A 25,019-nucleotide genomic window follows, 5' to 3' on the forward strand; every position below is an offset into this window, starting at 1 on the left:
TCCCTATCCTAAGATGTGCTGTTGTTAATTGCAGTTCCAATTGCTTTTACAGCAAACTCCGGAGAGACTGCTAAAACTGCTGGTTTATATAACCTGATAGAGATCAATATCTGGGATACTTAAAACTGCGGGTTCTTTATTCTCCTGTAAGCCTGTGTCTATACGGCATGTTTGTGCAAAGGGGGCAGGGGGGCGGGAAGAGCTGCGGCTTTTAAAATAAATGAGGAAAGATTTTGCCTTTTAGACAGGTGGTAACGATCTCCAAGTGGGTCTGCTTAAAGCAAAGTACAACTTTCACAGCTAATGCTGCATGAACTGCTTTGCAGGGTTGGGGTTTTTGGTTTGTGGTGGTTTGGGGATTTTTTTTTTTTTTTATGCAGCTGTCCATACAGCGGCTGATTTTCTATGCCCACGGGTTCCCAAGCGTTCGTGAGTGCCCCGCAAAGTGCCCTGCTGATGCTGAGTGTAAAACCCAAGGTATTTGTCTGTTGCTGGGACAGAGCATGTGTCAGGCCAGCTATTCCTTCTGGGCTGCTGGCTCAGGATGGTATGTCTGTGGAATGCTCTTAGCACAGTTTAATGTATGCTTGAGAGTTGGATTAACCCCTTGGTCCCTACAGCTTGGGAGCACTTATAGCATGTTTAGCATTAGCGGGCTGGAACAGCCATGGCTGCTGTGGGGAACTGGCCAATTCAGTGGAGCAGGGTGCCTGGTTGTGTGGGCTTCCACCAGAGCAGGATGAAGCCTGCAGGATGGAGAAGGGCAAGGCCAGTTTCACAAAATACCTTACGCTGTCAAGTGCCTGTCCCATGGGAGTAAACCCATTCTGTGCAGACTTTCAAATTGCACATTTCCTTCTCAGAGGGGGAGAATATTGCTCAGCTTGTGAAGCTTTACTGGTGGACTTTTCATTCCAGGCATGCCCAGAGTCCTCCTGTTGCCACTTTCTAAACTGAAACCCACTTCTTGCTGAGGGTTCTGAAATCTGTTTAATTAATGGGATCCCATGCATATCCTACTGATCTGGGTAGGATAAGAAGAGGGCAGCACTGAAACAGAATACTGAATTTTATTGTAGGATGCCTTGATCCCGCTACCTCGATAGCTGATTCCCCTTCTAAATTGAGGGGTAAGGTCTTGATGTTACCAATACAAACAAACTTAGAAGATAAAGATGAGCCATTTATTTGACTTTAGAAAACTACTATAATCCTGCAATGCTTTATCATGCTACGACTGAAGGCTCTGGCTCTAGAGGACGCATGCACTTGAGCAGAATCCCCTTAAAGCAATGTAAAGATATAGGGAGGTGCCCAATCAGATCTAATTGTAGTATCAGGCTTTTAGAAAGGGAGAAATTCTGGTAATGAATAGGCTTTGGTTCATAACGCATTGAAAAATAGAATTTAAATATGGCCTACTCACACTAATAGCAATAAATTTAATTAGTCATAGACCTGATTGCTTTAGAAAAATGTGTAGCACTTAGGTGGACCTAAGGTAACTGGGCAAGTTGAAAGGGTAGGAGTATATTTACACAATGTTGCATATATGTCTGGTTTTGTTCATACAAGATTTAATTTATTGGCCATAAATTATTCATTAGCATTTTTAAGTTGTAAATAATCAGAATGTAGAACACAGCCCTTGATGAGAAGCTGGTTTTCTTGATTTGACTACCTATGTCCAATTAATATGTTGGGAAATAGGAGTAGTGATGGTGAGCAAATCTCAGTGTTTTAATCTATTTCAGTTACATATCAGAGGCATATTTAAATGAACTGTTTAATATTTTATCTGCAAGACTGGATTCCAAATCACAAATATACCATTTACTGTGCTGTACTTCAGTTACAGATGGCAGCATAAAGCAAAGCACGTTCAAATGATGAAACTTTTTTAGAAGCTTTAAAGTAAAACTTGAGTTCAGGTTTGGGGAAAGGAGAAAAAAAAGTTTTCTAGTGAGGGGTCTCTAGTATTAAAAACAGGTTAAGGTAAGAAATTAATCAAAGGTAGCAGAAAGAAGCATTGGGAACAAAGGGTTCTGGTGGTAAAAAACAGAAAGACACAAAGCATGTAAGTCCCAGCTACTGAGGGACTTTGCCCTTGGGGGGGAAAAAAAACCCAAACCCCGAACAACCCTTTCAGATTAAAATTGTGCAGATGCTACCAACCCGTTACTTTGAGCCATCAGCATGAATTTGCATGCCCTGCAATGCAAGGGAGGTGTTGATTATTTTATCCATTTGCGATAATAATATATTTCCTTTTTCTTAGAAGGTCCAATTTGTGATGACTTCAGTGCTCTTAGTGTCTGGGGGGGGGGAGACCTCCAAAGACTGGAGCTTGGGCTGTAACAATTATACTGTCCTTGCAAACTGTTGAATAGATAAAGCTCAGTGTGGAGGGCTTCTCCTGATCTCTGTCCTCTGTAACATGTTTTGGCCCGAGTATTTCTGCCATCAAACCGGTTTATGTAGTGCTAACTTATTGCCAAATTTGTCACATAAAGTATTTTTCTTGATGCGATTGTAAGCTGAATTGGTGTCGCGATCTTTTTGTTGAGGCAAGCAATAAATTATATTCTGGGGTAGAAAAATGGTGATAAAATATCGTCTACGCTGACAACGTAGAAAGACTAATGTAGAAATTCCTCATAAACATGTTGATTGAGCAGGTTCCTCTATAGATCAGGTAGAGCCTTGACTCCATCTGGTTCAGTAAATGTTCATGAGGTTTTTTTGAATCTGAAGATGGAGAGGATTTCATAACCCTAATTCTTTCTTCTAATAAGACTATGATCCAGGCCATTTCTTACAGCAGAACAGCTTTTCTGCATAGATCGTTAGAGAGGGCATCCCCTTAATTATTTATACTACACATACCAGGTGTGCTGATTATGAAATTTCCCTTGAGGCTCCAGAAGGAAATGAAATCCTAATAAATGCATGAGATGTGAAACAATGCTAGAATCTCCTGGATGAAAATCAGTCATCTGTGTCAGTGCTCCTCCTTACAGTGGTTTTTAGAAAACATTACCAAAGCCAGTCTTCTTAGGCTTGTCATCCAAACTATGTTAGAGGTGTGAAGATAGTGCCCTTCCAAGGAACTTCAGTGCTCTGGTGGGAAACAAAGAATGCACAAGGCTAGGGGAATACATCTGTTACCTCGGAGAGATGTGGAGGTGGTTGATATTGGTGTTGACTGTGTATTAGTATTATTGCATAATTATATGTATAATTAATATTATTGCACAGTGATGACGGAAACGTGGTCCTGAAACTGTCTGGAAAATTCCCTTTACCAAAACGCTGGCTGAGAAAATCCAAGGACTCTATTTTGGAAATATGGGCTCTTATAGTCTTGGCAAATTGAGCAATTTCATTTGGAAGAGAGACCCGTATTTGTTTGAGATGCTTGTTATCAAGAGTATTCAGTGAAGTACAAGGGCAGAAAGGGCCTTTCTCTGCAGAAGTAAATGTAGAAATACCAGTGACACTAAACATGGGATCAGAAAAGAAGGAGAAAGCCCTTGATGTGAGAGACAACAGGGAAAGCAATGTATGGATGTGAAACATCTTAATGTAATAACAGACAACACTGGTTTTAACCCAGAGCAATGTGCAACGAGCAGGACAAACTCAATTTTCTTGTCACTGTGCAAAGAAAAATATCTCTCTTAAGAGGTGGAATACATAAATATGAGTGATTCTTCTTACAGCTCTGTGGTTCAAAGGAACCAGAGTAAGATACTGGCAGAGAACACGCAGCCAGTGAGAAGATGTTGTCATGCAGGCTCAAGGAAGCGTGTATCGCTCTTCTATTAAAGGGCTTGAGCAGAGCTTGCTGAAAAGCTGGTATTGTTCGGTGGAAGAGCAGAGATGTGTTAGAAGTAAAAAGACATCTTTCAGAAAGTGGAGGTCATGTTTGAACAGAGAAAATAGAAGAGCACACATTCAAGTTAAACAAGGCAGGTAAAATCAATTTTGAGGAAGAACTTGCTAAACTCACGGAAACGACGAGAAAACCCCTTCAAACACACGAGGAGTAGGAAGCCTGTCCATCAGCAGGGTTGATAGGTGATTGCGGTGTAATAAGAACCCTCAAAGTACATAGGGCTGTTACAGAAAGGCTAAATAAATCTTTGCTTTGCTGTTCATTATAGAGGATCTTGGGGAGCTTTCTCATCTGGAGTATTTTGGTATCTGAAAGAGCGTAAAGAGCTATTTTAAACTGAAGTGTCAGCGGAACAAGTTTAGAACAATTGGATAAAATGCATAATACTATTGATAAAAATAGGTGGTAGCCATGGTAGCCACGCAAGGGTCCCAAATGTGGAGTTGTTGAATTAATGGTTTTGTTTGATATAAAATAAGTAATTGCTGTGGCGAGCGAAGGTGGCAGATGTAATTGATGTTTAAAGGGCTATGTGCACTGGTAAATCTAGCCTTCCTTGGGCAAATCTATGGAAACTAAAATGAAGACTTGAATTCATAAAGTAAATATGATATATTGGGTAAATGTCAAAATGGATTTTGTAGAAGGAAGCTGTCGCAAATCTGTGTGCTTTGAAGCCCAGCAGCCCATGAGTAGAGGTGATTCAGTCGATAAGGTATAGCTGGACTTCCAAGGTCCCTTACTAATGGTCATCAAACCCCTAAATTCCTAAGGAATAAAAGGGAAAGCACCCCTGCAGTTTTGAACTGGTTATGGCTCTAATTAGTTAAAGGTAATAACACAGAGGGTGGGAACTGAGTCATCAGTTTTCCTATTGTAGGGAGGTCGCCAGGTCACAGGAGTCTCTGTTGGTACCTCTACTGTTAAATTATCTACTAATGTTTTAGGAAAAAAGGAGAGATGACAAACTTGACATATAAGATATTTTCAAGGTAGTCAAAATTAAAACTGGCTGTGAATATTCTCCTCCATTTTTTTCACCCAGTCTTGGACAACTGCAAAGTGATGCACAAGGGAAAAGAACTGTACCCATGCATCCACAGAGATGGAGCCGTTCAGAAAAAGATCTCTGTGTCATTTTGAATAGTTCTTGGAAAATATCAGCTCAATCCTTAGCAGTACTCAGGAGGGTAATCGGTGTTAAAGACTTTACAGACCATTTCAAATAATAATAATAAAACAATTGAGATTTGTGTGTAAATCCACAATATGCCCAGGCGTTGCACACTGTGATAACTGTGTTTTGAATAGAGTAGAAGTAAAAATGGTACACAGAAAAGCTTCCATGATGATAACACATACAGAATGGTTTCTGTGCCAAGAGAACTTAAATATAGGCTTGGAAAGCACCCCTGGGGTCACCACGTTCAGTCCTCTACTACTGCTGGCACCATGGCATACAGCTTTCTCATGTGTTCCTCAAATGTTGCCAGAGAACTCCCTGGTCTCTGATTTGAATGCATGAAGCTTGTTCAGCTCTGCTTGCCCTGCAGTAGATAGCTGTCCTACTCTCGTTCATTCCTCCTTTCCCCCCTTGTTCAGCAGTGTCGTTTGTGGGGTAGACTGAGCTAGATTCTAAAATGAAAACTGGTAGGACTGCACTGTGTATTGGCATGTGGAGTAATTAATTTTTGGCTATTTAATTAAATAACGTGACAGTGCAAGCAGGATTGGCCAGCACTGCTCTCCAAATGACAAAAGCAATGTTAAACTTTGCAATTCTCCCACACCAGTGCAAATACTGGAGAGAAAAAAAAAAAAAAAGCCACAGCAAGTCTGTGGAGATACAACTGTGTGGTATTTCTTCTATAGCCATCAGGTGCTTGGCTGGAAGGACCATAAGATATGTTTGTGTTCTTATGCTCAGACTTTTAAAAATGTAGGATCCTCTCTTTTTTCTTAAAATTTAAAAAAAAAACCCCAAACCCTCCCCCCCCAAAAAAACCCAACCCAAAAACCAACTCCAAGGAATTTAACATCTGTACAACTGTGTACCTTTTCCTAACCCAAGTCTCCCAAACACTGGCTAATGCTCTGGATACAGGATATCAAATTCTACCAGCAGGCGTCTTCAGAGCTGTGGGAGCCCTGTGAGGGGGTTGTATTCCTTGGCAGAGATTTTTAAATTATCACCTTCTTAAGGTGAGTGGGAAATTCTGTCTAAAAATCACTGGTGTGGAATGATGCAGAATTTTAGCTGTAACTTTCTTGTTTTGTGGGAGGAGGTTTAGGGGTACTTGCAGCTCACTTTTAATGCTGTTGGATAAACTAATGAATATGTTGCTGACATGAGTCTGAAATCTAAATGAAAAAATTTTATTTTTTTCTGAATAGGCCTGAAACAAATTCTGCAGCTCTTGCACACATCTACCTACCAAATTATCCTGACAAATGTCTAAAATGAATTGCAAATATTTCCATTTACTCAGCCTACACATCTATCCCTCTTTAGAGGGATACCTCCTCTGAACACCTCCTGTTTTGTCAAAAAGTGTCCCTTTTCTACTGCATAGCTCCTTTTTTATGGTTAGTATATGTCAGTGAGATTAAAATGTACTTATTTTTTCAAAAGATTTATTTGCAATTTCCAAATAGTGCTACTTCTCCTTCCACTTCTTTCAAATACGTATTTAAAGAATTAGAAGAAACAACAAAATTGAAGAAAATCAGGCTCACAGGATTTAAAAACACGTGCATAGAATTGCTCTTTAATTACAAACATACTCTCTTTCTAACAATTAAATGTAGAGCTAGCTGTTACTTACTTTATTGTGTTGGTTTGCGATTAAAACACATTGGCTAACGGCCAAATAAAATTCCTTTAAGAAGGCCCTTTAGTTAAATTTTTGCAGCTAAACTCTTTTAGTTTGAAGATGAAGAAGATGCAGGAAGATAGACTAGAGACACGATAGTTAGTAAAACTATAGAAACTTTCTATAGCCTATTGGACTACAGAGAGTTTTATGATCTGCTTAACAGTCAAGGAGCCCAGACTATTTTTAACCTCAGCTTAAACAAACACTTTAAAATTCAAGGTAAAAGCACTTTGGTGGTGATAAGAGAGATTTTTAGTTTGACATTTTAACCCTGAAGTAATAGGTTAGGACTTCAAATGGTGGGAACTGATGTATCTCCGGTGATTTAAAGAGGGCTTGCTTGCAGGATCTTGTTCCCTCCCTGACGCTTGTCCCTTGAGTTCTCTGCACGGATACCTGCTTGGGCTCCTGGGTACCCTTTTCCCGTGCCAGCTCTCATGCTGCATCCCGCGAGTGGCTCCCACACTCTGCAGGCTCCAAACCCAGCCAGGGGAGTCAAACCTGCCCCTGTTGCCCAAGCCTCGGCGCTCAGCCTTGCGCTCGCTGTTTAAGATACAAATGATTGGTGTGGTGGTTTTCATATAATAACTTAATGGTTATAATACTCGTCTCTGAAGTGGTCGAACTTGGGTTTGGGTCCTCCTTCTCCCAAGGGATATTCAAATCCACCTGTCCCTTCCCAGGCTGTAGGCAACCTCTCAGCCCTTCCTATTGAAGTTGTGCCACGGTGCGGAGAAGGATTCGCAGAGCCAGAGAGGAGAAGCAAGTGGGAGCCTGACTGTGGCCTACCGGTTGGGATCTCCCCTGAAGGGAGGTGGGGAGCAGGTATCTGGCAGCTTTCCCAAGGCTGCTTACTACACGCTTTGCATGAAAACATCACTGGATAAAAATCAAAACCGGCCCTGGAGGCAGAGTCCAAACCCAGCACCTCTCTCCACGGGGAGAGGTTGCAACCACCTTGCCCTGGTGGTGGGTGCTGTTTTTGTGCCGCCCCAACCACACCCTCTTCCTCCAGCCACGTCTTTAAATGAACGTTGGAGGAGCTGCTCCCTCATACTGATGCCAGAGCAGGGCTGAGGAGCGTTAGCTGTGCTCACAGCTTCCCAGTCAAGTGGGCTTTCACGGGTGTAAGTGCCAAGAGGCTCAGCTCAGCCAAAATGGTGGGATCACAGCATGGAGGAGGAAAAACTTGAGGTATCCAAGTACCTTCTTTTGGTGAAAGACATGGGTTCCTGTGGACTGTTAGGCACCTAATCAGTTATTTTCTTGGAGGACTGGAGAAGTCATGGCTAATTTAGCTCTGCATCTTAGGCTTGGAAATCATTTCTTGTTGCGATACTCTTTAGGACTTCTGTGGCTTTGAGGACCTTGCCTTAAGTGAATTGAAAGCACATTTCATTTTGAGATGTGACTGAAGGACGTGCAAGGTTGACTTCAGCTCTGGAGTGTCCAATTCTCTTTTGAAAGTTATTTCAGTTTCACAGTCATTTAGAAGCTTTTGAAATTTTTTTTTTCTCTTGCTATCTCTGGCTTCTCCTTTTGTAAAATAGAGATAACAATACCTTCAGGACCCACCATGTTTTTTTTTAAAACACTTGTGATCCTCTGAAGGACAGGACACTGAGCATTGAGCATTAACTCACCAATGGAAGAGTTTGGCAGATGAGAGAAAAGTAGGGAAAAATTGTGTCTGCTGGTAGCCTGGGTGAGGCTGGGATGTCTTTTAAAGAGACACCTTCTACTGGCAGCAGTAAGATGTATGGATGAGGATGTCTGTCCTGTTCTTTTGGCTTAAAGTGAGTAGCTTCCAGCACACAGGAATGAGGTTGTTGAAGGCTTATGGGCCCATTCAAGTCATTTATGATGGGACTATATAGCACTGGGAATGTATTTGTCCACACTATTTGAAAGGCTAGAGTTTGCAAACTAAACTAAACCCACCTCATTTAGACCTTTACAAGATAACCTTGGCTGAGCACGGCTGACCTTCCTCCTCAATTACTCTAAAATGTTTCCTTGTTCCTCTCCCCACATGGTGCGTTGTTCTGCCAAGCTCTTTCTCCCCCAGACACGAAGTTCTGCTCCGGGTCAGTGATCTGCTGCGAGGACTCCTGTGCTGACTTCAAGGCTCATGGAGGATCTTCTGTTCCTAGGACAGCAGGTACCAAAGGTTTTCTTCCACACCATAAAACCCCCAGAGCTATAAAAGTGCAGGTTTGTGTGTTGAGCCTGTCCCTTCCTTCTGTTCCACATCTGAAAAGCAGTGCAAGGGAATGGGGCTGAGTGTTTCAGGGCTGCAATTTCCGAGTATGGAGAAGTTGCTGCGTTGTCTTCTCTTCAGCCAGAGGAGCTCAAATTGGTCGCTGTTTCCATCCCTTGTAAGGAGTTGCTTCGCAGGTTTGTACCTTGTGGATGGAGGAGTCCACGTTATAATACTTGCTGATTTGGGTTTTTATAGGGTTTAACTGATCAGTACTTTGTCCTTGAACCCGTGTTTGACTGATCAGTACTTTGTCCTTGAACCCATTTGCTTTCTCCTGGTGCACTGGCTCTGAGGTTGCTCTGTGGCTGGACCATTTCAGAGGTGTTAGCTGGTAGACTGGGAGGGCTGTATTTTAAAATGAATTGACTTTTAACATTTCTTCATGGTTTTGATTCCAGCAAATGTTTGTGTCTCATGGTGGACGTGCTTTCTCACAATCCCATAGTGGACTGGCAGTCAGTCTTGGTGTCTCCCCAAGCTTTTCTATGCAGAATTTTTTGATGGGACTCTTGCTTAAAGACAGACAAAATAATTTCTCTTTTTGGTGATTCTTATGTAAAACAGCAGCACACAGAAAAGCAACTCATGGCATCCAAGCATGTTTTTGATTTTTAGTCTAGGATTTGTCCTGAGACAGTGTGGAGTCTGTAGGGACATGCAATGCATTTCCAAATTTTTGGAGGGTAATACAATGCTATTCTACTTCCTGAAGGTTATTCTGCACATAGTGAGGTTTCCCTGGGCTCTGCTGGAGGTGATGGCCTGCTCTTCCTTCAGATGTCCCTTCCTCTCCTCTTCCATAACTTATGTTGGAATAGTCACTATTAGAAATCAGCCAGATAAAATCACGTGGCACATGTGTATATGTGTACACATACACATACATACAAAAAGACATAAAAAGTGTATGTGTATAAATAAAATAGGCAGCAGCGCAGATGTTGGCTCTCTGACAATAATTAACACAGTCAAATGTAAACGAAAACCTTATTCACAAGACTTACTATTTTACTGTGGTTTCATACAGAATTGAACATTTGGGAATGAAAGAGAGAGGTGATTTTTGACCATTTCTGAGTGCGCTGCAATCGTATCATGTTAATAATCTAAACCAAAGCTGATCTTGCTTTCCCATATTGTAGCATGTCAAAAGTAGTGGGAAGCATCTAAATTATCTTAAAAGTGAGAATGATTCCAGAAAATTTGATAACTCACACCACCTGTAATATTTTAAATGCTTAGACAGGAACTTGCATGTGACGCCTGCCTGAAGGAGCTCTCATTTGTAAGATAAAAATGACATAAGGAGGGAGAGTAGAGTAGAGCACGATAATGTTTCTAAAACATTTACAGTAATGAGATGTGTAAAATACTCCCGAAGTATTCCCAATAGTTGTGGTGACCAGTGTTCAGGATTCTTGTTTGCCTTTGCAGCAGAAGAAACCTGAAAATGTGTATTTCTGTGAAAGCAAACACAAGTAAGGATATATCTGATCCTGCTTTTGGGACCATGAATTTTATTACCGGCTGAAGCATCTGGTTCTGACATTCCAGGCTTTTTTTTTCTATTGCTTCAAAACCTGTTTGGACCTTTCTTTCGGCTTTCATCTCTGGTTAAATGACTCCTTAACCCTGCAAGGCACTGCAGAAAAAGCACACTGATTTTTCTGTCTGGGGGCCTGCCATGACCCAGTGTTACGGCTTTTACCCAGGGGCTGGGGGGAGGCTGGATGTCAGTGGTCGTTATCCGATAGCCACGTACAATACCCAGAGAGGCGCTGCGCAGACCAGAGGTCAGGGATGGAGCCGCAGATGGGTCGATGAAAGAATCTGGTTATTGTGGAAGCAGGTTAAAGCAGGGATCAACGCGAGTTACGGTAGCTGGGTTTTGGCTGGGCATGGTGGTATTCTCCAGATTTCAGGAGGCAGAGGAGATCAGAGAGTTTGTCAGGAATATTTCATGTAATGTCAAACAGCTCTTGTCAGATTTGCTTCTCTGTTTGCAGAAAGGCAGGATGATGTTTTGGAAAACGATGACGGTTGTGGTTTTGCTAGACTGGATTTTTCAGCCAGAAGAAATGGATAAGGGTTTGTCTTGTCCCATTTATTAGGCACGTCCCACATCCTCACTTCCCAGGTGTGTATTGGGTTGTCCAGCCGCTCCAGCTCCTGTGTTCAGTGGTCCTGCCAGGTCAGCACTTCACTGAAGTTCTCCATAATGTATTCACAAAAAGTGATAAAATGCTCTGTAAGAGGCCTCAAGTAATGATTAGTTTAATCTTCAATTAGTTTCCGCTGAGACTTGATGAGAAATCATTTGAAAAGCTATGCATGAGCTTTAATATAATCTGCCTGTCCAGTTGTCATGAAGCATAGTGTGCAGAGAGGAAAGATGTTGCAAATGGAGAAAACCACAGCATTAGGATCGAATATTTCAGTCTGCTGCCTGAGATGCGGTTTCCGTCTGCTTGAGTGGCTCCAGCCGCTGGGCTCTCGCTGTGGGGCATTAAAGACAGCGTGGGGCAAGAGTTGGTGCAAACAGCGTGTTCAAGCAGGCAAGCCATCGCCGTTGGGTTGAAGTTGCAGTATGTTAGGAGGGAGGAATATGTGCATTTATATGGCTAGTGAGATGCTGACAAGCAGCAGTCATACGTGTTCTGCCCTCGGTTGGGAAGGGTCAGGCTGTTGAGCTCTTTTTCAATCCACAGCAAAATAGGAGCTAAAGCCAATCCAGGCGGTTTTTACAATACCCTTCTACAGTAAGGTGAGTGAGGTGGGGGGACGAGTGGCTTCCCAAGTCCTCTGGAGTTGGCCGATTGCCTCTCGTAAGCAGTTGCACAAGAGTGCCCTCCCTTGGGAAACGCACTGTTGCTTTCTGTTTGCAGAGCAAATGAAAAACTTTGGCCGCTTCCATCAAAGAGAAGGAGATAGCGTGTTGTGAACTGGCTTGGTTTTTTGTAAATTGTTTAGTCTTGTTTCTCCGCAGTTGGATGGTGGTTCCTTGTGCCTTTGTTTAGAAGGTCTCTGGTCCTACAGTTGTTAAAGCCATTTTAGATAACCAAAAAATCCCAGCCTTCTGAGCAACTGAAGAGTTGCTTAGAACATGGGGATCCAAAAGTGCTCCTTCTAGCTATGCAGAAATCTGTCAACTGAATGTTTAGGGAAGAAATGAAATAAGAATTCCCTGGTGCCATTCCTGTCTGCCACAGACTCCCTTCAGACAGCTTGTCTGTACTTGCATCTTCATGCTGGAAGTGTCCTACATCCATGTGGTTTTAGGTTCCATACGTTTTCTGTCCAAACTCCCCCTCAAACATCTGGGTTATGTTTCTCATTTGTGCTGGGTATGCCCAGCCCCCTGTGGAGCTTGGCTGGAAATAGGTAGGCTCTACAGTACTGAAAATCAGGTCTGTGGCTCTTCAGTTTTGTTACTATTCAGAATCATCTTTGCTCACCTACTGGAAGCAGTGTTGCTGCCAAAAAAAAGTTGTTTTAGGGCTTGCTAAATCTGCCACAGGCGAAATGCGTTTGGTTAATCTATAATTTAAACTAATCCTGTTGACTGCAGTCTCATGATCTACTCAGCAGAGAAATGGATGGTGCCAGGTACTCTGTTGCTCCTTTTGGTAGCATTAGCTTTTCTTGCCTCCAGATCTGTATCAGGCGAAGTTCAGGCTGGACACTGGGAAAAGGTTCTTCGCTGAGAGGGTGGTCGGTCGCTGGAAGAGGCTCCCCAGGACAGTGGTCACGGTACCGAGCCTGTCAGAGCTCAGGGGCATCTGGACAATGCCCGTAGTCACATGGTTTAGTTTAGGTAGCCCTCCAAGAAGCAGGGAGTTGGACTTGATGATCCTTATGGGTCCCTTCCAACTTGAGATATTCTGTGATTCTATGAACACTGACGTTGCGGCGAGTATTTATGGGCAAGCAAATCGTGCTGCTTTTCCCTGCACAGACCTACACTTATTCAAGGCACATCCTCTGGTTCACAATGCCGAATGCCACGTAGAATGCAAAACACCGGAGAGGATTTTAAAATCACTGGTGGTCTCCGACAGCTGCTGTTGGATGTGAAAAAGTTTACATCCAGAAGTGTTTTGTGGGTGTGCGTTAGTTCAGGAGAACTTACGAAAGGAGGCGGATGGACTTCCTCAGGCTGGCCAAAATGCTCCTGCATGCAATGGCTAGAAAATGTTTCTTTGATCTGTAGGCTCAAAGGGTTTGCTGGCAGCGTTTCCCTGAGGCCAAGAGAGGAAGCAAATACACACTCCTTGGTTTAGTGATAGCCAAAACAATAGAAGCTAATGCCCGGATCGGAGGAGCATGCTCAGGCTGGAATATAAACTGAACTCTGGGGGCTGGAGAGTGGTTGAAACAGAGCAGCATCTGATAAACTGCAGAGAGCCACAGAGAGGGGAAAAAACATCTGGAAAAAGCCAGGAGTCAATGAGGAACATAAAAACACTTTGTGGTACAGGCTTTTGGTGACGGCAGCGAGAGGAGATGTGGCATCCCAGGGCAGAAGGCCGGGTGGAGGAGCTTGGATGTGGGAGGGGGAGATGACCCCTCCTGGCTGCCCCTGGGATGTCCAGGGAGCAAGGCTGTGTGCTGTAAACCAAGACCCCAAACACTGGCACACCACTTTGTCTTAAAAGGGCCAAGGCTATATGCATATTGCAATAAACCTTCCTATGTTGAGATGGGTCGTCCTCCTCCCTATCACGAGATGCGAGAGCTAACATTTAAGTTCCCAATACTGTGTTTGTCTTGGAGCTGCAACTCCGTGTCCCGGTAGCTTGCTACTTTCTGCACAAAGGCAGAATTGTTTGGAAACACAGACCACGCAGGACTTCACACTCCACGTGGCTGCACGGTCTCCATGGGACGACATGGAAACACGTGTTTCTACGGGAAACCCCGTGTGTTTTCACCGGGCATAGCAGGTTTTTTCATGCAGGTCTCTGAGAGGTCACTAAAAACCCCTGAAACACTTTGAGCATGGCATTAGGAAAAAAGTCAGGATCAACTGCAACCTGCTGTGTGATGCTTCCAGTTCGGCCCCTTGAAAGCTGGCGTTTCCCATGCAAGGACAGGGCGATGCTCTCCCAGCAATGGTAGCCACCTCTTGTACCATCTCAGCTTCCATTAGCCACCGCCTAAGCAGATAAGCTCTTTGGCTATTGCAGCAGTGCTGGTGTATTTGGTTTTACTTATCTTTTTGGCAGCTCTCGGATCAGGCAGCCTTTTACAAGTATCATCCAAACTTTATAGGTTGAAACAGTTTTCTTGAATTTCCATTCCTGAGGCTGTCTCGCAATAATACCCAAAACACCACTTACATTTTAGTATCTAAATCTTTTATGAACTGATACGAAAATCTCCCGTGTCCTAAATATTTTATCTGAAATATATATATATTTTTTAATCTTGTAAATTTTCCTCTGCGGGGCTGGAGAGCTGCACAAACCCTTGCAAGGGGAAAAGTCCGCAGCTGGGGGTAGTCTGGAGTCTCCAGGCAGAAGTGTAGAAGGAAAGTCGGAGAAGCTCCTGCCTTTCTTGACTTGGCAGACATCTTTGATCTTTAATGCCTTTTATTTTCAAAACCTGTGGCTGATTAAACTGCGGAACAGCAGGACCTAATCCCACTGCCGTCCCCCACTGAGCCGAGCGGGTGCGAGGCGTTCCCTTGGCCACCTTGGGGTAATTGCTGGGCTCGCCTGGAGCGGGGCTGCGGGCGGGGGGCATGGTTCGGTGAGGGACCGGAGCCTCCCTGTGTCCATCGCAGGCCCTGGCAGGGATTCAGGGAGAGGCAGCGTGGGGATGCAGACAGTTGCTAGGTGGATGCAGCAGGCTGCCAAGCTAGTAGCAAGCTCTGAGCAGCGAGGCTGGGCTTCTGGCAGGGAATTACCAGAGACATGCACTGCAGTTTCTCTGAGGTTGCTGGAAAAGGGCCCAAACCGCTCTCCTTTCTGGAAGAACAGCAAGCTAGAACCCATTTATTCAGCACAGCTCTAATGCTTGCTACCACAACAGTGCAAAAACTTGCTTAGCTGGAGTCCTGTGCCAGTGCCAAGCTCCCTGTGCTTGGTTCGCTCTCATTTGTTTGAATCCGGGGGATCGATAATCTCCTCTGAGCGTTTATTTAAATATCGCTACCTTTTACACTGCTGTTAGCATGTGATGACACCAGCAGCATTAATTCTTGCTGGGGCAGAAACGACGCTGCGTGCAGCCACAGCACCGCCACGGTCAGACCAGCTGCCATCATCTGGTTTTCCATGACACGGCGTTTTCCTCCTGCCCCGCCGAGCCATGGGAACATCGCTCGGCACAAGGCACAGGGCAGGCTTCTGCGCAACAGGGATTATTTTTCTTCTTTTGTGATATGTCTCAAATCCAAACTGGATTAAATCATGGCCTACGTCTAAAGTGAACTTTTTAGAACAGGTTCTTAGAGGAATTTACTTCTGAAAAAGAAATATTTGCATAGCATTTTAGGAGCTGTTTCTAATGACCTAGACATTTTCCAGCATGTAGCTTGCTAACATGTGCTAAAAACTAAATATGGGCAGGAGGATGTATTGGCTAACCCCCCCTTAGTCCAGAAAAGGTATATGTCTGATACTACGTACTGCAGGGTTATTCCATATGCTAAGGACCTGAAAATGATTTCTTAAGGCTAAGCTGATCTCAGAAACACCCTGTTTGCTATAAATTGAACTGGGAGCGTGACACATGTAGAACTGATGTCTTTGCTCTCTATACTATATAACTAAATTTTTAAGAATATTGCTTGTCTCTCCCTGTACACCTGAAAATTTAGGAACATATGTGACTGAAAGTCCATCTAGCCTGGTGTCCTGCCTCCATGTGTCCTAAGTGCCAGATGTTTTGGGAGTGCTTATTTGTAACTTCTGGACACCAGGGATTTTTTTCCCCCCAGTATGCTAAACTAGGGTCTGCAGCACGAGTTCTTTGTGTTTCTGCTAAACTAAAAAAAAAAAACCAAAAAACCAAAGTAATTTAAAAAAAAAAAAATTCTTACTACTGTCATTTTTAATCTAATTACTACCGACATGCCAGTCTATACCTGGTTTCTCCAAGCAGTTAATTCCTTGGGTTCCCTGCAGTCCATGAGCTCCTTTTCCTAAAGCCCCACATAATTCCAGTTCTCCCCCTTGTCTGTGCTAATGCTCCCTTGTCTGGCCATGGAAACTGCTGGAGCCTCATTTCCCGACTTGTCTGCATTCACCTTGCTGTCTCTCGCCACCCTTCTCTCTCCAACTGAATGTCTGTGCAAAGCTGGCTTCCATGGTTACTACTAAAATAGGCAAAAGAGATATTTTTGGTCAGAATCTGCCAGTTCAGCAAGATCAAAATGCTTTTGGGAAATGTTCTGATTACAGTGAAATTCAAGCAAGATGTGGTCTAGCAAAATGAAATCAAAAGCCTCTCTGGCTTCCTCCAGCTCACCTGCATCTTCTCAGACCACCGTCCTCCTGGGCTGCCTGGTGGCCCCCTCTGCCATCAGGGAAGCTTCCCACGCAGACAGCCCCGTGGCAGGGCGGTTGTGTGGAAAGCTTTGTTTCTCCTGTTCTTTTTGTTCCAGCATTGACATACCAAAATTCTCTAGCCCCATGTTAGCTAGGATGCCTTTCCCTCAGCCAGCTTCCTCCAGAGCACCCGTGTCTGTTTGTCAGACTTCTTTGCAGGTATTATTTATTTTAGATGTACATAAAAGCTATTCACCCACGTGATGGCCTTTGCTCAGTAAGGCCTTGCTGTCATTTGTCCCTCCTGGTCTATCCTGTTTGTTTCCCTGGTGGCATGTCCCGATTAGGTTACGGACCTTCTGATGAAAGGGACTGTCCTTTTTTTTTTTTTTTTTTTTTATGTACTGTGAGGCACCTCCTGTATTTCCTCAGCCTGAATAACTTTTTCTTTTGTCTTTGTAATAGGACCTCCTGCAGTTCAGACAGCATTTTTTTTTTTTTTGTGTCCCTTACAAATGACGTTGTGCTGTTTCTCTCAAACTTCCCTCACCAGGGATTAGGACAGCATGAGCTGTGGTTTGTGTGCAGTTTTACAGCACTGACCTGATGGCTCTCTGTTCACAACCCTTATGGTTTTCTAAAGCTTCTGAGCCTTTACAAACCCAGACGACTCCATCGCCCAAGGAGACTGGCAGACCAAAGGGTGCATGGACCTCATCAGAGTTCCCAAGCCCAGCCCTGCTGTCTGCAAGGGGCTTCCCTACCTTAGGGTGAGCTCCTGGTTTCCAGCATTCTCCCAAGCACAACGGCTTCGCTGTCATGGACCTGTTGGTTTTATGGAGGTGAAAAGAAGACAGCTTCTCCTCCATGATCGCCCGTCCTCACCTGTCTTCTCTGGCCAAGCTTTTCAGAAGCAATGGAAGAGTATTTCTTCTCATTACTTTTATCCCTCATTGCAAATTGCAGTGTGCAGTGATCAGAGATGCTAAAACCATCATTTTTAGTAAGTCTCTAGAAAGCGGGCATTTTAGCCCAGCGGATGGCAGAACGTGGGGCAGGAGACAGACTCCCAACATGTGCAGGCAGCTTTTTTTAAACTTAAACCACCATAGTATTCTGCTGCAGTGCAAAACCCAAATGCTTCATTTTTAAAGAGGCACATATGTACTTTTACACCCTTTAAAACAGAGTTATCAAGGCGTGCCTGCACTGAAATAACCAGGGGATGAACATGGCTCTGCAGCCACTATCCAGTTTCAAGATTTGTTATTGCCCACACGTGTGTCCCACTCCTGGTGGGCCAGACTGAGGATTGCAAGGAGCGGTGGCAAGCCTGTGCGTTGGACAATCTTGCTTTCAACAGCTTGCCCTAAACACAAAAGGGTGCGAGCAGCTTTGTGTTTTGAGTTGCATGTAATCAAGGAATTACAGGATGCTCTGCTGAAATACCCATGTGTTTCCGAGAGTTGGACCTGTGTCTTTGAGGGGTGGTGTTTGCTGCCAGTGATGCTAAAACTGGGACCAGGCCAATTGGTCTCAGGACTTACCTGAACCACACCTCATGTACATCTGTTTCTGAAATCCAAGCGGGCGGTGACTTGTGTGTCAGCCCCTCAGCAGCTGCCTGTCTGGCCTTCAGAAGTACATTTAGGAGAACTGGCAGAAATTTCTTGTGTCCTAATGGGGAAATTTCTGATTTGCCAAGGAGGTGCTGCCTGACTTCTACCACAGTCCCCATCAGCGGGATCAGACATGCTCTTCTGTAATCAGAGTTTAATGGCTTGTAGTTTGTGAGCTGAGCTCTGGTAATTGACTGACTAGAGCCGTTATCTCCCTGCAAATAAAAGGGAAAACCCCTTCCCCCAAAACTTGGCTAAAGGAAGTTTTATTTGGCATGCGTTAGCCCACACTTGCAAAGCTGAAGGCTGTATATGAAAGCAGTTGGTTAGCGCAGATCACTTGAAGGCTTGTCAACAGGTATGTTAGGATTAATGGAGTTGTATGAACTCTGTGATAGAAACATCTATAGGCAAACTTCCTTAGATCCACATCTGCAAATCAGAAACCCTTCCACCCTGTTTGGGGTTTGTTATCTTTAGCAATCACCATGAAAGGTGGAACAGCTGTGAGAGCTATTAGTCAAGCCCATGTATAATGATTGCAAAAAAAGGTAGGGTGTTTAGGCAGATGATATACAGAACAGATCTGCAAGAGAAAGATTAAATTCATGTTCCTCTGAGCTCTTAGGTGCAGGCAGGCGTTGCAAAGAAAGGCACGAGTGAGATCCTCAGGCCCACTGAGGTTGGTGTTCATGGGAATGTCTTCCAGATTGCCATTGCAGTGCCCGTCAGAGGAGGGACTGGAAGGAGCAGGAGTGGAGAACAACAGCTTTCTCCTACAGAGGGAAGTTGTCTACAAAGGTGTCCCTGGAAGCTCCACTATGTATTTCAGTGGTTTCCAAGAAAAAAGTAACGTCCTTCTTGAGGAGAACAGTAACAACTTCAGCTGTTTGTGAGGCACTTGGTGCCAGGCTGGTCCTCAGCCTGGAGGACCCTGCAGAGACGTCGGAGCAGAGCGTGTGGGGGATGTCAGTGCCAGGTGCATCAGTGCCTTGGGTCTGGCAGAGGTGCAGCTCCTCCTGCCAGCAGTCATTCTGGGTTTGGTGACCAGCCGGTCTTGAGATCGATGACAAATCTTGTCTGGCCTCTAGCTTGAGAGGGGCAAGAAGCATCCAAGTGCTAATGGAGCATCTCCAAATGCCCTGGTCCTGGGGAGGGACAGCTCTCCTGCCGTCATGGGGCTGCAATTCATTCCCCCAAAGGTTTGCTGGTCCTGTCTTAGCTGTTCCCCCTGACTCAGGGGCCAGGACGAGGGGTGAGCTGCTGCCGGGGACTTTGCAGATCTGCAGAATGTCAGCAGAGAGAGGCATAGCCTGGTGAGGTGGTTTGTTCCTTCCCTGGCTCTGGTGAGGACTGCGAGGATTATTTGGGGGTAAAAAAAGCTTTCCTTGCTTTCAGCTTTGTGTAGGAACACAGTCACTTTATCAACCACTTGGCACGTGTACTTCAGCGAGGCAGAGGAGGCATGTGGAGTCTCCATAATTAATATCAACGACTTTCTCAGAGGAGGGGATAAAACCTGAGTCCTGGAAACTTAGATTCCCTTCTGGTGCTGAGGGAAGGGGAATAAGGGAGGTATTATTAGAAAGCATTTCTTTTATTTAACAGATGTTAAATAGCACTATACCACTATATCAATCTGTCAATTACACTAATAGGAAACAGTGTATAGAAGAGTTAAGAGATGTGAATTGTGTGGGGAAAAAACGCCCCCCCCCCATTTCTGCAGGGTTTGGGGCCAGGCACAGCCCCAGCAGACGGTGTGGAGCACAGGGAGCAGCCACATATATGCCAGGCACGTGGGGATGGGAAGGGGAAGGAATAGCCATGGACCATCCCAGACAGAACTTGTTGCAGCTGGACAGGTTCTGTCCCACACTGTCCTGGTGGTTGTGCTTGATACCAGATTAAAAATAGCCTTCAAAGCAGAGACCATCTTTGGGTTTTTTAGAACGTATACGTATCATGCTATAGCTTTCTATATAGTGGTGTTAATCAGCATTTTCAGAACCTAGGTGGATTAGAGTCTGGTGGGGGAAAAACGAACCTCTAATGGGTGACTGAAGGTTGCAAAGCAAGCTTGGCTTTGCCGTAGCATGCGCTGGTCCCAAGTCAGAGCCAGCGCCACAACAAGAGGGGCCAGTGGTGTTTTTTTCTTGGCCACTCTGTTGCTTCCTTAAACTTCTCCTGGTGATCCCCAAGCCCTGCAGCCAGCCGAGTTTGGTATGGTTTTATTAACATAGCTGCATGGAGCCCAAGGTTAAGTGATGGGAATTTCCAAACAAAACAATAAATTAATAAAATGAACGTGTCACCAGCTGATCCTCTTCTGACCACCATCTGTCCCCGGATCATGTGATGTCTCCCAGCTGGCCACCCAAGAGACAAACCATCCAAGATCATCATCACAACATATGCTGCTATTTACACATTTTTAAAGGTAATAGTTGCTAGGCTGTCATGTTAGTAGTTAGAAGTAGTTATTTGGAAGCTAGAGGATTTTTTTCTTTCTGTCTTTTTTTTTTCTTTTTTTTTTTTTGAGGAAGCCGGTGACTCAGCAGGTATATTTCTGACAGAGACATGTTCAGGGTTTGGAGCAGTGGAAGTTCCTATGTACAGTATATGTGATTTCCCCCCCCCCCCTTATTCTATGGGATGCTGTTGTCTTTTGTGATAAACAAGAGAATAAATAAAATAGAAAGAAGGCAACAATACTACAAATTTTACTCATGTACCTTTTAGGAACCTTATGTGCTCTCCTTGCCATCTCCAGGATGCAAACCAAGCTGTGCATTTTTAAACTATTGTTAAGATCAAGGATGTGGTTATGAGAAGACTTACAATTTATAGGATACTTAAGCATTAAGGATTGAGGCACAGAACATTTCCTGGGGATTAACGACTGACTGGGTGAGCCTCAGGCCATTAACCCCTGCCTGTCATTAATTTTCAGGAAATGCCCTGCAGTGAGGTCGTTACTGCTGCTATATGCTGAAATAGAAAATAATAATAATAAAGGTCCGCGGTTTATTTATTTATATTTTACATAACGCGGTTATCTTGGGACTGTAGGAAATGAACATCTTTCTCTGTAGCTGGGCGTGCTGCTCGAATTCAGGCAGTTCCTGCCTCTCGCCGTTCTGTGAAAGGTTCTCGTCAGCTTGCACGAGGGGAAGCGCGGGCAGAATGTGGCCCACTGCTTGTGTTGCACAATATTTAATACGGTTAATGAGTGGCGCTTCTCCGGTACAACTGCTGGCAGAATTTAGCCCTATATAGGAACCAGCTCAAAAATGCTTGTTTTACAGCAAAGCAATTTATTCACAGTTCTAAGCATCTCGCAGCCTTTTTTTAACTCATTGAATAATCCTTTTAGGTTCCCCATAAAGCAGGTGAAATGCTTCTGCTGCAGTCCTAAGGCAGAACACAGGCTGCATAAATAGCATCTAAATTACCAGGAATACAAAATACATATACAGTAATACATACCTACAAAGGCAAATTCATACTGACAGGACTGCAGTGTGTGCTTATCAGCAGCAAAACATCTCGGGGAAGAAAAAAAAAAAAAGTGGCTTTATATTGCAATTGTATATACATTTCTCTCTATCTTTAAACACTTAAATGCTATTTTTTGCACGTTCTTAAACCCAGATGCAGGCTCCTTTTTTAATGAGCCTGCCTGCTTAAACATTTATTAGCTTAGAGATGTATAGTTTTCATAAAGCTGGCTGAAGCTTTTTGCGGAATATCTTTGCAAAAAAAAAAAAGCTTTTTTTTTTTTTTTGTGTACACGGCCTCAGTCCTTGCAACCTCCTAGAGAGTCTGTCAAGGCGCAACTTAAAAGCTCGTTCAGGCGACCATGACCCCCTGCTAGCAGATTGTCTGCCTAAAAGGTAAGGGAAAGCTAAAAAAGAAGTAGAAACTTAAAAGTAGCTTCTCAAAGGCTGCATAGATCTTTTTTTTTTTTTGTTAAACCTAAAGTGTTTAAAAGCTTTAATATTGATGGCCTGTCAACTTTGTCCTGATTCTTTGGCTTTCAGTTAAAAGGTTTTTGTTGTTGTAGCTTATGCAGTTGCTCTGTTGCTATGGAAACGTGACATCAAAATGACGTTTCTCTGTTTAAAAGCTTTTAACTAAATTCCTGCCTGTCAGATGTAGGCCCCATTTTGTGCACTCAAGCTTCAAGCTGTTGCAAAAAGGTTTCATATGTTCTGTTGTCATTCAAATTCTTTATCCACATATGCATGTCTTGCACTACAAAAAACCTAAACTAAAAACTCAATCTATATTAAGTGTCCTCTTTTAAAACCCTTTTAGGTCAGTCAGCAATGGCTGCAGCAGAAATTCCCAGTTACATTGTCTCTTCTCAGACTGAGAAACACAGGAGGGCCAGAAACTGGACTGATGCAGAAATGAGAGGTTTAATGCTGGTTTGGGAAGAATTTTTTGATGAGCTGAAACAAACTAAAAGGAATGCCAAAGTTTATGAGAAAATGGCTAACAAACTCTTTGAAATGACTGGAGAAATTCGCCACGGAGAGGAAATAAAGATAAAAATTACAAATATGACATTCCAGTACAGGTAAGCTTCAGTTAATTCTTTTTATTTTAAGAGATTTTAGCAGGGACAACGCAGTGATTTTTGCCTTTCAGAAAGAAGTCTCCTAGAGGAAATCTGTCGATAAAAGATTAAAGATTGTTCATATCGCTTTTAAAATTCTCTCTTGCCAGTGCTGTTACGTCATTGTTAATTTTTTCCCCCATTTTGTGTCAAACTCCGGGACAACTTTGTTTCTTTATAATTATCTGGCGTTGTTATGATGCAGAGGGATGGAAATGTATTTAGTGGGAAAAGAGATTTAATTTTTTTTTTTTCTCTTTGCTGAGGGGACTGATTGTGTTAGCTTGGCAGCAGTTCCTTGCAGTGAAACTCCTGCAGTTTGAAGTGGGCAGTGAGAATCGGCATTGCAAGGCAAAGTTTAGGGGGAAAAAAAAATAAATAAAAAATAATACAGAATAATGGTTTGGGGGGGCTGAAGCTCCTAGATTTTTTTCTCGTGAGTTGAAGGGTTACACTTCATGGGGCCAAGAATAATTGAATGTCTTATTACTGAGTGACACACATTGCTATAATTATAAGCAGCAGCAGCGAAAGAACTATTATATCTGCAGCGAGAGAATCAATGTGCACCGTCAATACCGCTCCAAAGGAGTCGGGGGGAGGGCGGAGGTGTCTCCGAGGGGATGAGAAAGAACAGGCAGTGTCAGTCAGGAGGGGAAGTTGGCTTCAGAAAATGCGAGGCATTTGTGCATTTCTTGTTTGCAGGGGAAAAAATAATTAGAACTTAACAGGAATATTTGCATATCTCCCCCCCACCCCCTCTTTTTTTTTTTTTTTTTTTTTTTTAATTCTTATCTCTGCAAGGCACAAACTGCCTGATACTGGAAATCCTGAGTGGTGATTTTAGCTATGTGCTTGTAATGCAAGAAAATCAAATATGTGACTCTTTTATTTAATCTCTCCTCAAAGCTCATATTAATAATAAAAAAGGTTATTACAGCAGGCAACCATGTTAAAACTGCTCGCTTTTCTGTAAGGCACCCTTACTGTATCTAATGCAGAGACTACTCATCAAATAGGAAACTAGGGGAAATCCTGTAAACCCCTTAACTTTGAATGTCCTCCTCCTACATTTGCACGATCCACAAGCATAATCTTTAACATCATTTCCCATAATATTAAACTTGATGTTTTGTAGCAAATGTTAATGTCTCCAAAATGTTGTACTAACCCTGCTGTAATCCTTGCAGTTTTCTTCACCCAGACTGTAAATGAGAAAGCTGGAAGTGAGATCAATTTTTGCCCAGCATCACCCAGCAATTCACACTCGGATGCAGATTTAGAAGTCGGGAGTTGTTGGCTACCAGGCCTTTGCTTAGTCTGCTAAATCTGCAGCCCTCCCTGCTGGGAATACATCTCGTGGCACCGAGATTTTACAGGTGTCTAGCAACACTGCGTGATATTTAAGTGCCGTAATTGCCAAGTGGAATAGGTTATTTCTGCCAGCCTTTGTTCTAAATTCTCAGTGTTGTCATCAATCAGACCGTCTCAGTTTTTCTAATTAATGTTTTTACTTTAAAGTTGCCTTGGGGGAAGGGAAGAAATAAAATCCCTGGCATACAGGCACTCTGTATGTGCGGGGGGGGGAGGACAGACACGCAGCACTCTTTTTTTTCTTTTTTTTTTTTTTTTTTTTTTTTTTTAAAATTCTTCTTATGTTTCTGTGCAACTTCTAAGACTGCTTCTGTTGCACGTTGTCACGCTGCTTTTCTGTTTTGCAGCGCATTGCAGCTCCCTGCTTATTGATTAGGATGCTAATTTAGGAGAGTTAGAAAACTGCCTTGCACTGTCACGGTGCTGTTTCGTTTCGTACTCTGGAATATGAAATGCATCTTTCTTTATTGTTTGTTCTTATCCAAAGCTTGCCTGTGTGCTTTGCTTTCAAGGCGAGGTGGTAGAGGGAACAGGGACGAACAAGAGCTATCCCTTACAATTTCTAGTTTTCTGGGTACTTTTTGTTGGTGTGTGAGGAGGGGAAACGTTGTGATGAAACTGTAAATGGTGTGAGTCGCCACCGACTGCTGGCTTTGCTGTGAGGCAGCTGAGTTTTAATGCAGGTTTTGGTGCCTGGAGGGTATTTGAGGAAGGTGCTTTACCTTGGTGTAGTTCCGCGCGTCATCGCTGCACTGTGGCATAAACTGAAAAAGAAGATCCTGAGAGTGGGAAAATGCTTTACTTTGAGGTAATACTTCGCAATGATTGCATAGGGTTAGCAAACGTGACATGGGAGAACGTAGCACCAGCAG

At 43.6% G+C, this 25,019-nt stretch overlaps 1 protein-coding gene across 1 annotated transcript in view; it reads left to right on the plus strand.

Annotated features, from left to right (window-relative positions):
- Positions 1-25,019, plus strand: part of MSANTD1 (Myb/SANT DNA binding domain containing 1) — a 43,108-nt gene that overhangs the window by 787 nt on the left and 17,302 nt on the right. Inside the window, exons 2-3 of the mRNA XM_035898675.1 lie at positions 8,843-8,935; positions 22,470-22,734. Of these exons, the coding sequence (XP_035754568.1) occupies positions 8,843-8,935; positions 22,470-22,734 (358 nt within the window). The remainder of the gene's footprint in view (positions 1-8,842; positions 8,936-22,469; positions 22,735-25,019) is intronic.

This window comes from Egretta garzetta, unplaced genomic scaffold (assembly GCF_000687185.1).
Source record: "Egretta garzetta isolate BGI_Z169 unplaced genomic scaffold, ASM68718v1 scaffold107, whole genome shotgun sequence".
NCBI classification, from domain to species: domain Eukaryota; kingdom Metazoa; phylum Chordata; class Aves; order Pelecaniformes; family Ardeidae; genus Egretta; species Egretta garzetta.